The sequence below is a fragment of the Hesperophylax consimilis genome, chromosome 8 (assembly GCF_061612785.1).
Source record: "Hesperophylax consimilis isolate HC1 chromosome 8, BYU_Hcon_1.0, whole genome shotgun sequence".
Lineage (NCBI taxonomy): Eukaryota > Metazoa > Arthropoda > Insecta > Trichoptera > Limnephilidae > Hesperophylax > Hesperophylax consimilis.
Window position 1 is genome coordinate 36,622,832 of NC_142843.1, and position 16,134 is coordinate 36,638,965.

Consider the following 16,134-nt stretch of genomic DNA (forward strand, 5'->3'; position numbering starts at 1 on the left):
CGATGCGCAGTATTTATTATTATTCTGTGTGCGCTTCTGACAACTCCATCTCGGTTAATCGAAGATTGTCAGGGTTCATTGTGATCATAAACGATCGGTGACATTTAGGTCAGTACCTACCTACGTTGTCGATAGCTAGTTTAAATCATTATTATCAATATAAACCATTTAGACGTTGGGGTATTCATCAGTGTAAAAACATGTAGACATGCAGTTAGATTAGTTAGTTAGTCCGTGAGTGGTCTATTCATGGCCGGTCCTTTGCACGCGTTTCAGAAGGTCATGCACAAACTTTCATCCTTCCTCTTTAAAAGGAGACTAAGATGGTGGTGCTACACAAATTTTTAGACGAGTTATTGAAGTTTGAAATTACTTCGACGTAAAATGTCGCTTATTTGGGCGAGTCAACTTTCTTGGGTATTTACTTTTATAAAATGATGAGTCGACGAAGTAAAGGTATTTATTTTAAAACAGATAATTAATTACAAGTGAGTAAAATATCAGTTCAAATGGAGAATCTAACAACAATAGCTACAAGTAGCCTTGGTGACTGAAGGCTGAAGATTAGCCCTGACTCCTCTCATCGCTGGGCTTGTCCGGGTCCATCGTCGATGCTGATAGTGTCATTGGTGTTTAGCGCAGCTAGATAAGGTGAAGAGCTGGCTGCGTGGTGTTCTCGGTGTTTTCTTCGGGTCGTGGGCATCGGGGGCATTCTGGGGTAGGTAACAGGCGCGATTACCTGCATGCACCCGGCATCGAGTTTAAAGACGTTTCACATCAAAACCTAAAAATTCAGAAGCTTTTGCATAAGCCCCAAAAATCATTCCCCTCTTGACGTTGTTACCTAAACTGTAAGTAAGTAAGTATGATGCACACAAACAAATATTATTAAAGTCCCGACATTGATGGATGGTATTCCATCAGATGTGTGGCAGAGCCAGAACCGACACGCTTAGACCGTAAACATTTCTAATCCTATATAAGTAACGCTAAGCGCTAATGACTGCTGAGCGTTGAAAGTTTTCACCAATAATAGTTGATATTTAAGTTTAGTTAACACCGGGAGGAACGGCGAAACTTTTAATAAGCGTTTACCTACTGATATTTGGAATTTGAAGTTGGACGTCAATTGATAAGGTGACCATAACACTACGATTAACCCTAGTGCAAGGAAATATGTTTGCCCTAGTTATCGTGAGGATCGAATTCTACCAAGAACCTTATAAATCACTTTTTATTTCAATTCTTCAACACTTTGATTACTAAGCCGCGTAATCAATAGATCTAGCAAAACCAATTTATCCTACGACCATGGACCTAATAAGCCCTGGACGGATCTATTCGAGAAAAAATTGAATTAAATTTTATTTTTGTTTTACGAATACATTTTCTGAAACGGTTTAAAATGTGCCATTTTTTCGTTTGCCGCCAAAACGACATGTTTCTCAATATGGCGTTGTTGATGTCACACGTTAACTTTTTGAAATATTGGCATACAGAGCTCCAGGCCAAAGAGGCCCTTTTCTTTTTTATCATGATTTTAAAATAATGGTTGATGAAAATTTTGTTTATTTGGTTGTTTGTGAGAAATTATTTGCATAGGGACATGGCTGCAACATGGGGAGGTTAAACTTTACGAAGGATTGGTTTAGATTTTTTATATGTGATACGTACGTTTTGGTCATACCGGGCGAGGCAATTTATGGACGCGTTTTCATAGGTGGGAATAACGGCATAAAATGTTTGATGTCACACGTTACCCCCGAGATGGGGATCTAGGAGGTATTGTGTCACACCGTCCGACGTTAACGACAACCTTCTTACCAACCAGTAGAGTTTTCTCGTTGTAGCCAGTTGGAATATTCTGTTTTAGATAATTATGAATGAAAGTAAGACAGTTACACATATACAGTAGGTACAACGATCAGAATTAATAAAAATTAAATATTAGTTTGGGAAACATCCATATATTTTTAATGTAATTACCACACAAGGTCCAAACTGCTCTCATCTGTCTGGAGCCAGGAAGCCCTAATTGGGGTAAGGTGTGAGGCTGAAGGTAGTGGGGTGGGGGAGGAGACAGGGAAGAGGGAGGCGGGAAGTACTATGCAGATCTGGTCAACAAATACGGCAAAAGTCTTTCAAGCAACGTTTCAATTTTGAATGATGGTCTTACACCAGGGCGATACTGAAAGTATCATCCGCTCTATATTAGATGCTTAATATTATTATTAATTAAAATTAATAAAATTTACTTGCGCACGCCAGGCTTTGAACCCGCGACCATAGATTATTGGGATCGACTAAAAGTTGATCCACGATCGACTGATCGATCGCGATCGGTTGTATGTATGCTAGAATTATGGTAAAACATATATTTGACAAACAAATGGAAGAAATCAGAAGTAATTGATAGAAATAAATTATACCCTCACTCAGGTTTTTGGTAAAATGCATCTGCTAATCCATATTGGTAGATAATCAGAAGTGTAAATCAGACAAAATTGAATGCAAAAGCAGATTTCATGCATCAAAACCTTGATGCTTTCTCTCCCACCATACAATAAGTTTGTTATTGTCAATTCTCCGTAAATATGTACGACATAATGTTGCATTTGTAACGCAACAGATGTCAGGTAGCCGTCAATTTAATAAGTCACCTTTCCGAAATTACGTATTTCCTTCCTTTGGCTCTTTGAAAGGGGTATCGCCAACATTTGGTGACAATCCCATAAAATTAATTTAATAATATTAATTGTTCTAGCTCTCTTTACAATGAAAACAATAAAAAATATAAACCCTCAAACAGCAATGTTAGAAGAATTTGAGAATCGGCACAATTACCAAATACCTACCTACGCAGGTGGTAAATTAATGAAGTGCACGATTTTTGAAGGGTGGCAACACATCCGAAAAATATTGCCCATAAGACCGATGTTTTGACTCTGTATCGGCTGTCAGCTATCAAAGTGACAGGTTATACAGAGGTAGAGAAGACATTAGGCTCTGCTACTCGTACAATGCTCGTACACTTCGGAGCGGTGGTACCACGCGCCGCTACAGGCCGCTGCGCAGAAAAGTCTCACAATGGACTGCGTTGTAAACAGTGGCGGATTAACCCTAAGGCAAAGTAGGCACGTGCCTAGGGGCGCCAGTTACAAAGGGGCGCCGGCGGGCGCACCTAGAATTAAAAAATATATATATATATAAACTTAATTTTGTAAGTAAGTATGCACCTGCTTACACAATATAAAAGATTATTTACTTCTGTAGAGATGCAGAGCTTCCAACGCATACTCGCCTTCTTGATTATTCCTCAATGCCTACATCGCATGATTTTTTAATAGAAGGCCGCTCGCTCGTGGATTCGTTCGCGGGCGTTGCTAGATTGCAGGGCAAAGGGCGCAGCGGGGGCAGGGGCTAAGCGGCCGGCACCGGACTTCCGAACGGATGACGGGGTGACAGTCACACTCATCACTTTCAGCTTGGATGTCGCTAGTTCCTTGGAGCATCTTCCATTGAAATACCGGTTAATAAATATTTTCCGTGTTTGATGTTTTTTCTTTAGAGAATTCTGAATTTTAGTAAAAACGTCCGTAGTTGTTATGGCGGTGTGTTTTCTTGCAAGTTTCAAATCATCAGGAATATCAAATAAATGTTCATCGGGTGACTCGATTGAAGTTATGCAGTTCACACCGGTTTTTCCACCCAATGCTGCTAACACTGTAAATGTGAATCGTAACTTTTCCATTTTTCTTCACTAAAAATATCGTTTTATAAGACAAATAAAACAATGCGTGGGTGAAATGCAGATCACGCCAAACTCTGGGAATTGAATAAAAATGCACTTTCTAGATGAGAAAAGTGTGTAGAAACTCATTAAAAAAAGAATTAAGGCGCGGAAGAATAAATTGAGGGAGATACAGCCGATCAAAACCAATGCGTTGCTCTGAAGTACAAAGTAACGACATTTAAAGTTTATTTGTCGTCCTTTTTTATATTAAAAAATTACATTATTTTTATTAGTCACTCAGTCAGCCACATAGCGAGTACACAATGCTGTTCATAAATAAATGCTGTTTAAGTGTAACCAAGACAACACATAAGTGACATTTGAAAAGTGCATAAAATAAAATTCGTAATTTAAACACAAAGGGATCCTAGGCATTTCTAGGTAGGTACTTATTAGTGAGTACTTATTCCTTTACATAAATAATTGATCATTTAAATTTTTTATGTTTTATTAATTATCCCTATTAATATTATAACTGCGAAAGTGTATATGTGTGTGTTTGTATAGGTATATGTTACTTCTTCATGCAAAAAAACTACTGAACCGATTGTGATGAAACTTGGTATGTAAAAAAAAGATAGCTGGCAGTGTTGCCAACGAGGGCGATATATCGCCATTTAGGCTACTCAGAACGAGAATCGGCGCTGAAAAAATCTAAAAGGCGACTGGTCGGGCTACTTCAGAGTCAAGTTAAAAACATAATTTTCACGTAAAAACATCAATTTTAAACAATTCTCTAGCCACCCCCCCCCCCATGATTTTTTTTTCGGGACAAATTTTATTTTCTTGAAATTCTCTAGCCACCCCCCCCCCCCCTCCCACGAAATTTTTATTTTCACGTAAAACCCACCTAACTACAAATTCGACTACTTTAGGTACTTGTTAAAATTTATAATATGTGGTCGCTAGAGGGGCGCCGATGAGGTGCTTGCCTAGGGCGCTCTCAACAGTTAATCCGCCTCTGGTTGTAAACCACTACTACACTAGCCCTGGATGGAGCAATTCGAGAACAACTTAAAGCCGCGGGGTGAGGGGGAAATGTTTGGAAACTGCCAAAACCTACATCATTTTTTTAATGACGCATTCCATTCCTTATCTTATCAAATATATCAAAAAGTCATAAGCCGTTTTAACTGCATTAGCAAAAAAATCAATAATATAGGAACAGATATTATGCACCACTTTGCATACAAGTCAGTTCAAAAATTAGTCATACATTATGGCAGCCAGGCGATTTCCTCTCACCGTAGATCCAGGACTTTTTAGGTCCAATGCGGTAGGTGGGTATGGGTACCGCCGCCCCGGGAGCCATTTGTTGGATAACCAACACTCCTGCCATAGGTCACCCCAAGTGGTTCGCTACGTTTGGTGACTTAGCAGGGGTGCCCGGGTTCATGGGGGTTAGGTTTGTCTAGGTCTTGGTGGCGGATACGTTTCCCACCTACTGCGAGACGGTCGGATCCGGAGAAACTGGTTGAGAGAGAACCTTTGACCTTCCACCGCAGTGAGAGGGATGGATTCATAAGTCCGTCACTCCTGGACAGATTGACTCCCCACATTTCTACCCACCCCTCATACCTTTTTCCTTCCCAGAACTTCATCTCCTTCCTATCCCTCAAAAAGACCCTCCACTCGGGATCTCTAAGATGACATGGGTCTTGTGGAATTTTTTTTCTCATGGCCTCCTGTGTTGAGCTAATGTTAAAAAAATGGGAGAAGGTTAAGTTGGTTATTTGAAAAGGAATATGGAAAGTTTCAGGGTTTCTTAGTAAACGATGATTGATAATGATTGTTGATTGTGGGAAGATTCTACATGGTAATTTATAAGTTTTAAAAGAAATTTGATGTCATTTGTCATTTCTGTTACGACGTTCGTTTAATGTTTCTAATTTGAAATATATTATTAAAATTTTCCGAGTAGGTATACAATACATGTTTTGGTAGGTTCCAGACTCACTCCTAATAATACATTGATTTATATATTTATAATAGGGAATAATCAAGCGTTCGAGGGCCAAAGTTCTACCACCATATTTATACCAAATACCAACCGCCACGTAACATCTGCACCGGGGTAGATACTGTCTTAAAATTAAAATTTCTCATTCCATCCAACAATAGTGTTCGCCAGTTAGAATAATATTATATATAGCCGTGACCGCGGTCACCCACCGTGACCGGCCTGCATGGAGTATGGACGCTATGGGAAATAACGACGCAATTGGACGCAATAATACGAAATGACGCTATATTATAGAAATAGTACGCCAGCCGTGAGTTTACAAGTCACGGGGTTTGCGCACCCCCGTGCCGTGCGCCCTGTGCTTTCGTATCGACCTACAAGTGGAATAATTCTAGCAAAGGGTACCTACATAAGACATAGATATCATTAACGTGCTTGATCAGGGCCGGCCCTGAACCAAACGGCGCCTCGCACTAGTAAAAACTTCAAGGGCAGCGTATTAGGCATTATCAGCGCTTTGGCTCCTTGGCTCATGGAGCGAACTTGAAGACGATGCCCGTAGCAAATATTGCACCCTCTTGATAGTAGCATGATTGCGTATCGAGAGCATCTCTTATCACTATCCTCTTCCTCTCTTCTTTACCTAAATATTAATTTTAAAGCTCGTTGGCTGAAGAACAAAGCACAACACGACACAATAACCTAAAATTAATCTCTGTAATGTGTAGTAAGTAATTATTCTTCTATGTATTTTTCATGATTCCATGATAACTTAACATAATGACAATGCAACAAACCTTTAAAAGTGCTATAAAGTCAATAAAGCGATGAAAATACTAACCTATAAAACTGACCCACGTACAGGGCCGGCCCTTTGCGGGCGCAATTTGAGCAGTCCGCCTCGGGCGCCGAATTTTCAAGACGCTAAGGCGCTGATAATACCTTACAGTCAAAGAGTAACAACAATTTAAGAGGAAGCTACAAGCCAAAAATGTGTATATTCTTGCTGTACCTTATATCGTAGGTAATATGCATTAAAATCGCTTGACAAACGGAATCTAGAAACGTTCGATTTCAAGCAAAAAACTAGTTTTTACTTATTTTTTTAATAATTTTATAAGAAAGCAAAAAATTTAACCAAGTGAAACTGTCACAGATAATCTTAGCTATAAAACTGTGTTTTTTAAAAGTTGTTTCCTTTATGCGTTCATACATTTCTATGGAAAAAATATTTTTTGTAGTATTTTGCATTTATATTTTTTATTGAGTAATTTTTTTTTTTGTATTCTACTCAAGCGAAGCGATAGGAAAACCTTCAATTTAATTAAAGCATATTTTTCGGTATTCATAATGTACACCAATTCGTTATAAAGATTAATCAAAATAGTGATTTGGCATTAAGCTTCGCCTTAAGAATGTTTTATCGATTTGCCTTGATAATAATTTATATATCATGATTACAAAAAGAATTTTCGTCGAACACGTGTTCCGACATCATGATAACATATTCGTAATTTGCTAAAAGTTTACCAGGAAACTTGTTAATTCATTCGTGAGGCCTGCAATCCCGTTTTTAACCGGAATTACCAATAATTTGAAGAGATTCTTAATAATTCAGCAATAATCGTTTGCCTACGTGTAACTCTTTTGAGATTATTTTTCACCGAAACGGCGCTATACAAAATACAAACCATCCTAATATTATTGATTACAGTGATCGCTCACCTAGGCGTCTTGATTTCGACAAGGGGCGTCAAAAGTAACTCGCGCCAGGCTCCGGCGCCGTTTGGCACATGGCCAGCCCAGCCTACGTTTTTATTTATACTTTTTAACCTAGTGTTTGTTTCATCATTTATCGTGACTTTAAATCACTTTTATAAGTCTGTTGAATTGTCATTTTGATGAGTTATGTATATATGCAAATCTCTTTACTTAGATTTGACATTTTCCACAGAACTTGAACAGTGAGCATTGGGTGACCAATTTCAATAGTCTCTTCTGTGTGGATTTCTAGGCCAAATACGTTCCTATCGGATAAAGAATTTACTCGAATTAAGCCGGGTAGTACTTACCTACTAATCGTTTAATTAAAGGTTGAAGAGCAGTGGCGTAGCTAGGTAACCGAGGGCCCTGGGGCAAATTAAAAAATGGGGCCCCACTGCTATGTAAACTGATTAGGTTTTATCAAATAAAAATATGAAATATACAAACACTTTAAAAATGCTAAGCTACTTAAGCTCTTTTTTGTGCACTGCAGACTGCAGGGCAGGTAATAAAAATATTAAACAGTAACAACATAAATAACAATTAATACTTGGTGTGGGTTTGGCTAATAAAACAAATTAGAGAAGATTCAAGGGTTTATTATATAAAGGTCGGGCCTACCAACTGACTAAATAACAATTATATTTACATCTTTTTCCTAGCTTTAGTTTTCGCAAAAGTATCAATGACTTCGTTTAAATCCAGGCTTGATGCGGTTTTGTTTTCAATTGCTATTAGCGATAAATGTCGGAGTCGAGTTTGGCCCATCTTATTTCTTAAATATTTTTTTATTATTTTTTAAATGACCTTTCAGCTGCTGCAAAAGTGACAGGAATTGTAAAGAATAATAACATTAGCACTCCATATTTGCTCATTATTTCCTTACATAATTGGTGAACAGTCCATGCCTGAGTTAGTTGAGATAAAACTAGATGGTAAATATTAATAAATTGAATTGAAAAACTAGGGCCTATTATATCTGAATATTTTCTTTGGAATTCGTCACACTTTTGTAATAAAGTTGCTTCATCAACATGTAATAAAAATTTTGGTGTTAGAAAATCGAATATATGACAGACTGCACTCATACCAATAAAACGTGTATCTAATTGAGATATTACTGTGTCTAGTACATTATTGAAAATCTCAATTTTAAATATTTTTTCTCGGTTTGGAAATCGGTGATCAGCAGCTAATTCATCAAAATGTTTTTTTAACTTTTCTTTGCCTTTTTTCTTGAAAATGGGTATCAATACCATATTTTCTTGCAGTTTCACTGGCTTTGCACTTGAATAATTCCAAATCGTTTCTATAAATTTGCAACTTTGCTTTGGTCTCTGCTAAAACTTTTATACTCGCCTCGCCCAAATTGATGTCGCATTTTTGTAAAGTTTTGGATGCATAATTGATGTCGTTCAATACACTGTGCATGAATTCGCAAAGCAACACGAACTCGAAATTTAGCATTTTTGTTTTAATACTCTCTGCTTTACTACGCTCATCTTTATTAGGACTCTTTAGAACTATTTCTGATAATGCTTTGATAATATCAAAATAACGATTTTTTATTGCAGATATCGTATTGACCCTACTGGACCATTTAGTCGGATTTAGTTTTTAAATGTAGAGGTCTGTGGTTCCTCCAAACCCTCCGCTCTAATGTGTGTCATGCAAACATCATCCACGTTCACATGATCGGCGGCGGAGGTATCTCCAACTACAATAATTGTCGAATCTTCTTCAGTAGGCTTCTCAACCAACACTGTAGTTACCACATTATTTGAGTCAATATCAATAGAAATATTTTGGCCAGATGTACTTGCATAAGGCTGACTAAAAAACTTGTCAATTTTGGGCAATTTTTGTTTACTATATTCTCTTTCTTGGCGTTGTTTGCGTTTAAATGCACCACTGGGTGTCTTCTTTTTATCCATATTTTAATACGCTACAAGTGTCGTTGGGAAATGAAGCACATATCACTATCCCAACACTGCCAACCTACAGAAAGAATTTAGGGGAATTCCCTAGGCATTACTTTTGAATTTCTCTCAACTGAGTTGTCATGATTAAAGTGGGGTTTCAAGATGCAACCTGTCATATTTATTTTGAAAATGGGAGAAATTTCTAAAAGTTCAGTTCGATCGAGATATCTGGTAAGGATTCGAGGGCCCCCTGAGCTTGAGGGCCCCGGGGCACTGCCCCGCGTAGCCCCTAGGTAGCTACGCCGCTGTTGAAGAGATGTTACCATATTGGATATTACTAAATAATATTTTTTGAAGTGCCTGCTTCAGTGGTACGCATAAATGAACCACTCACGTGGTACGCATTAGATACTAAGTAGGTCTCTACTGTGCAATTAAAAACGATCTGCGATATACTTGCGAGTGTTGCTATTTACAACACTAATTTACATCACAATGGGTACCTACCCATATTATTATTCTGATTTTTAGCATAATTCACATTTACTATACCTGCACAACCTTGACATTTGCCAATCTTGATACGCGGAGCAATTATGAACACCCTTTCTGTCCAATGCGGTATATCTATGGGCCCGATGCAAGACGGCAAATAATAATGAAGATGGTGCAAACTGTAATTATGAGGCAAATTAATGTCGGAGAATTAGAGGAAGCACGCGCCACTGACAAAAGGCAGTGGCTCGTCGGTGAGCGGTGACCATTGTCGTCACGGGCCAAGGGACTAGGAACCAGTCTTCATAACGCATCCATTATTACACTGAAACATGAATTATTCATGGTTTCGGCTCAATTTTAACGCTGGAGGAGATAGTGTGAAATATGGCGCACCGGTCGCTATTTTAATTGCAGCAAATTTCTTTGTAATTATGGTCATTATGAAGTACAGAGTAATACCGAATTCACACAGGGCGATTTTAGTTGATCAAGTCTGTGTTGAATGCAGTGGCGGATTAACCCTAAGGCAAAGTAGGCACGTGCCTAGGGGCGCCAGTTACAAAGGGGCGCCGGCGGGCGCCCCTAGAATTAAAAAAATATATATATAAACTTAATTTTGTAAGTAAGTATGCACCTGCTTACACAATATAAAAGATTATTTACTTCTGTAGAGATGCAGAGCTTCCAAAGCATACTCGCCTTCTTGATTATTCCTCCATGCCTCCATCGCATGATTTTTTAATAGAAGACCGCTCGCTCGTGGATTCGTTCGCGGGCGTTGCTAGATTGCAGGGCAAAGGGCGCAGCGGGGGCAGGGGCTAAGCGGCCGGCACCGGACTTCCAAACGGATGACGGGGTGACAGTCACACTCATCACTTTCAGCTTGGATGTCGCCGGTTACGCGCGCTTCTATTGATTACGTACTCGCAGCGGTATTTGTGTGAATTAATTAGTACATTGCGTTTTAGTTCATTACCCAAATAATGAGTGAATTGAAGAAGAAACCTAGTAGTGCAGCTTATAAAAGGAAGGCTAAGGAAAAAGAAGAAAAAAATCAAAATATTATAAAGCATACGAAACATATTGAGACATTTTTTTCTAAATTAAAAAGTGATGATTCGGAATTTTCTAACGCAATTCACAGTGCGTCTTCTACCGAGTCTATTCAATGTGAAATTCCTACTAGTTCTAAACAACACGATTTGTCCATGCTGCCTACTCCCTCAGCCGTAGAAGTTGTGAGGCAGTCGCAAAATAGACTGTTTATCGTGGGATGTGACCCAGTCAAGTGGGATATCAATAACGAAACACAAAAATACATTGCAATTAATGGATTTAATCAAAATCAAAATGCAGATTTTTCATTGAGTAAGAGAATATATGAAGATAAAATCTCACGTTTTTTAACAAAAACAATGTCCCATGTTGTAGGAAGGAGGAAACACAGAGCCCGGCAAATCGTTCCACAGCCGAGCTGTTGAACACAATAACGAGTCGTAGAAGCAACCCGTTTGACATTTGTCACATGACAAATGTCAACCGTGTACATATGTTGGGCGCGCGTTTGGCGTGTTTCCCGACTATGCACCGGTGCCGAGGGGATCAATGATGCTAGTTCCTTGGAGCATCTTCCATTGAAATACCGGGCAATAAATATTTTCCGTGTTTGATGTTTTTCTTTAGAGAATTCTGAATTTTAGTAAAAACGTCCGTAGTTGTTATGGCGGTGTGTTTTCTTGCAAGTTTCAAATCATCAGGAATATCAAATAAATGTTCATCGGGTGACTCGATTGAAGTTATGCAGTTCACACCGGTTTTTCCACCCAATGCTGCTAACACTGTAAATGTGAATCGTAACTTTTCCATTTTTCTTCACTAAAAATATCGTTTTATAAGACAAATAAAACAATGCGTTGCTCTGAAGTACAAAGAAACGACATTTAAAGTTTATTTGTCGTCCTTTTTTATATTAAAAAATTACATTATTTTTATTAGTCACTCAGTCAGCCACATAGCGAGTACACAATGCTGTTCATAAATAAATGCTGTTTAAGTGTAACCAAGACAACACATAAGTGACATTTGAAAAGTGCATAAAATAAAATTCGTAATTTAAACACAAAGGGATCCTAGGCATTTCTAGGTAGGTACTTATTAGTGAGTACTTATTCCTTTACATAAATAATTGATCATTTAAATTTTTTATGTTTTATTAATTATCCCTATTAATATTATAACTGCGAAAGTGTATATGTGTGTGTTTGTATAGGTATATGTTACTTCTTCATGCAAAAAAACTACTGAACCGATTGTGATGAAACTTGGTATGTAAAAAAAAGATAGCTGGCAGTGTTGCCAACGAGGGCGATATATCGCCATTTAGGCTACTCAGAACGAGAATCGGCGCTGAAAAAATCTAAAAGGCGACTGGTCGGGCTACTTCAGAGTCAAGTTAAAAACATAATTTTCACGTAAAAACATAAAAACATCAATTTTAAACAATTCTCTAGCCATCCCCCCCCCCCTCCCCCATGAATTTTTTTTTCGGGACAAATTTTGTTTTCTTGAAATTCTCTAGCCACCCCCCCCCCCCCCCCCTCCCACGAAATTTTTATTTTCACGTAAAACCCACCTAACTACAAATTCGGCTACTTTAGGTACTTGTTCAAATTTATAATATGTGGTCGCTAGAGGGGCGCCGATGAGGTGCTTGCCTAGGGCGCTCTCAACAGTTAATCCGCCTCTGGTTGAATGACACTTGAAAGCTAATCGACCCGTGTGAATAACCTTTTAACAGAGGAGAGCTACAGTTGCCGAGAGGGAATACAATATTAGAAAAGAATACCCGGCATTGACCGTGCTTTACAGAGCGTTTTTCTAAATTAGATGTAAACAGTTATTTTCCTCTTATTTTAAACGTCAAGTGTACAAAATTCGATCAATAAGTATCAAATTTCAGAACATATACTATTTTTATGAATATTTAAACACACTATCTTCGACGGTTAGACGGTTCAATTTACGTTTTTAAGTGTGCAAAATATCATCAATCTCTCATGTAAAAAACAAATCCATAAAAAATATGTAAGTATACTTATTATATGTAATTAAATACAGAAGATTATAAATAAATACCCACTAGTTTAACTTCCGGGCGTTGCCCGGGATCTACGCAGAATTTTTCGAAATCAGATGTAGACAGTTATTTATTTTCCTCTTATTCGAACGTCAAGTATACAAAATTTTATCAAGAAGCATCCAAATATATCTGCTCTCTCGAGCCAACTTCTTGCACCCCAGTGCAGTGGAAGGGATGGACTTACACCCCTAATTCCTTTTTCCTTCCCAGAACTTCATTCCTTTAGATAAAATGACCCTCCACCCAGCTTTTCCAAAGAGGGCATACGCACTAAGGGAAATCCGCAAGTTAATACAAAAAAAAATTTATGTTGTAAAAATAAGATATAATTTTTTTCAATTTGAAATATATATTTTTTTTAATTCCTCGTCGTGATTGTTACGTTAAATAATATTCATTCACAATCGGCAAATTTAACTTCTCGCAATAAACCGAACATTCATCGTTGTACATTAATACAATCACGGGTAAATGAAAGTCAAAGGGGAGATTCAGCTTCAGGAACTTTTCCCTTTCGTCCTCTATGCCATTTTCTAGAAGGGTCTTAGACATGACCACTGGTCTATCCAGGTACCACCAAGAATACTTGAAACAATCGCTGTGGAAAATCTTGTATCGTTCGCCGATTTCCTTAAATGTCTCCTCTTCGCAGACCCTCAAGTGGATAGGTATTTCTGAAAAAGCGTATTTAACTATAAACACTTGACAGACATAATGAGGTCAGTTTTATGACCTCATTATGAATCTTATGAGAATCTTATGAAACTTATCAAACACCAACGCGGGAGTTGAATACTTTGAACAGATCACAGACTTGTACAATGTATCTGATAATAACTAATTATCACACCGTTTCCCCACAGGGGTAGGCTAGGCGAGAGGACGGACCGCCTAACAACTCGGTCTTGGCACACACTTCATTCTTCATTCACATTCATAGATCGTTTCATACATACATATACTCTCCTGCTATTTTGACTCAAGTATTTGGTTAATTTGATCTTGCCATGTCTTCCTCAGGCGTCCCCGACTGGTAGAAGTACCATTCAAATTCGCGTCATATATTCTCATAGGATAAAGAATAACACTAGAAGTGCCTTCCATACGAATTTTAATGGAAACAAATGTTCAATTTAGCCCAGTACTCTGTTTCACTCTTGCCTGACATCTTAGATCTCCATCCCATTTCGTAAACACGGTTTTGTATTGGAAATTTAAGCCTGGATTAGGCAATTATTTGAATCACGAAACACGCCCACAAGGCACTTTTGTGGTCTTCTTTATTCTGTGCATTTTCTACTCTCTAATTTGTTAATTTGGTCTACATGCCCAAACCAACTAAGCGTCTCTTTACGCTTTCATCAGCCTTGCATTATTTGTGGATCTCCACATTTCTAACACATTCATACATGGTTTTACCACACATACGTCTCAGGCTTATCTCATTTCTGCAGCATTCGGTCTACTTTCATCCTTCCTCTGCCAGTTCCATACATCATTACCATGCTTCAGGTTAGGTACCAGCACTCCATTTGGACTGCTAGCTTCGGATGTTTGGAGATTTTTTTGTTAGCGCCAGCTGCTTCAGTTCTCCATTGAGTTTCCTACACCTACCCTTCTTTCAATATCCCCATCAGTTCTTCCATCTCTCATAAACATACTTCCCAAATACACAAACTCACCCACCTGCTCCAAGTATTCATCATTCACAACTGTGTTGCACACTGTTTTTGTACTCTTTCTTTCAAACACCATGACTTTAGACTTACTTACGCTCATTTATTCACAAGACACTTTAGATCTTCAATATTATTTACTATTAGAAATCAGCATAAAAACAGGCAACATACTTCCAGATTACCTACTCATTTTCGCATCCAAGCACGCCTCTCTCAATTCTTGCATACTCCACAATAGTAATTAGGTACATTACAAACAATTTAAAAAATATATATTTATCTTGACAAATTCCGCTGCACGCTTAGTAAGCAAAAAAATATACATAGCACTTAGTTTCAACTTAATTTGGACAAGAAATAACATATTATGTGGTGGGAGATGGTAAAAGATGCATTTCTTCTCAATCAAAGTAAAGTTTGAAGGTTAGGAAATACGCATAAACTATTAAATAACTCAAACTAAACCCTACAAATCTATTTTGTGCGTGTTTACTTAAACTCCCAACTTAAATAGTTGTCTCCATTAAATAGAGAAGTCAAAATCAAGTGTTTTTTAAAGAGCCTTTGCATGCAGCGGAGTTCGACAAGTTTACCAAACATTATTCAGGTACGAGGGACACAGTCTCTAAGCGTTAGGGGTTTCAATCAATGCCAAACGATAGGGTGGTTGCATAAAGGAAATAAAATTTCAAATAATAACACAGTGTAACTTATACCTGTGAGAGTGTTTAACATAATAATTGTTCGTGGATTTTTTGTTATGTAGCCGATGACATATTGTTTGTCTTTCCACCAAGGAACGAAAGTTTTGTTCATCGATTTTATCCCCTTCAAATATTCGTCCAAATGTAATAAGGGGCCATATTGAGTGAATGGTTCTCTTTTCCCGGTTTTTGGATTTATAAACGTTTTAAATTCCGACTTCTCGTCGAACCAATGACTTATCTCTTTACCCGCAAATGCTAAAATAGGAAGAATTTTCTTAAATTAATATATTTAGCATCGAGAAGCTCACAATCTGGTTTACCAATGACAAAAATATTATGCTTGAAAAATACACACCTCATTGCTTCTGTGCTTATCTATCAAACGCGTTAAATCGAATACCTTATCGTGAATGATTACCCAAATATCATCAATATCATTGTGTACCACTACTTCGGAGGGCAAAAACCATTTTATGTTTGGCATTATTTCTAATAATTTTGTACAAAAATAATAAAAATAAAAAGGCCGAAATTAACCCGAGCGTTCCAACTGCAACGTGATCCTATAAAAAATAATCAATTGACAGGTTTGGTGTACGCCATTTTGTTTCGAATCACTTAATTAAATTAATTTTAAATACTTTAACATTTTTGCTGTTAGTACACTAT

At 37.7% G+C, this 16,134-nt stretch overlaps 1 protein-coding gene across 1 annotated transcript; it reads right to left on the reverse strand.

Annotated features, from left to right (window-relative positions):
* Positions 1–580: 580 nt before the first annotated feature.
* On the reverse strand, positions 581–15,949 carry LOC149421967 (cytochrome b5 domain-containing protein 1). Its single transcript, XM_089634342.1, has 4 exons — positions 15,821–15,949; positions 15,475–15,739; positions 13,512–13,753; positions 581–739 (listed from the first exon to the last, which is right to left on the reverse strand). The coding sequence occupies exons 1-4, from the start codon at positions 15,947–15,949 to the stop codon at positions 581–583; spliced, it is 795 nt and encodes a 264-aa protein (XP_089490468.1).
* Between the last annotated feature and the right edge of the window lie 185 nt (positions 15,950–16,134).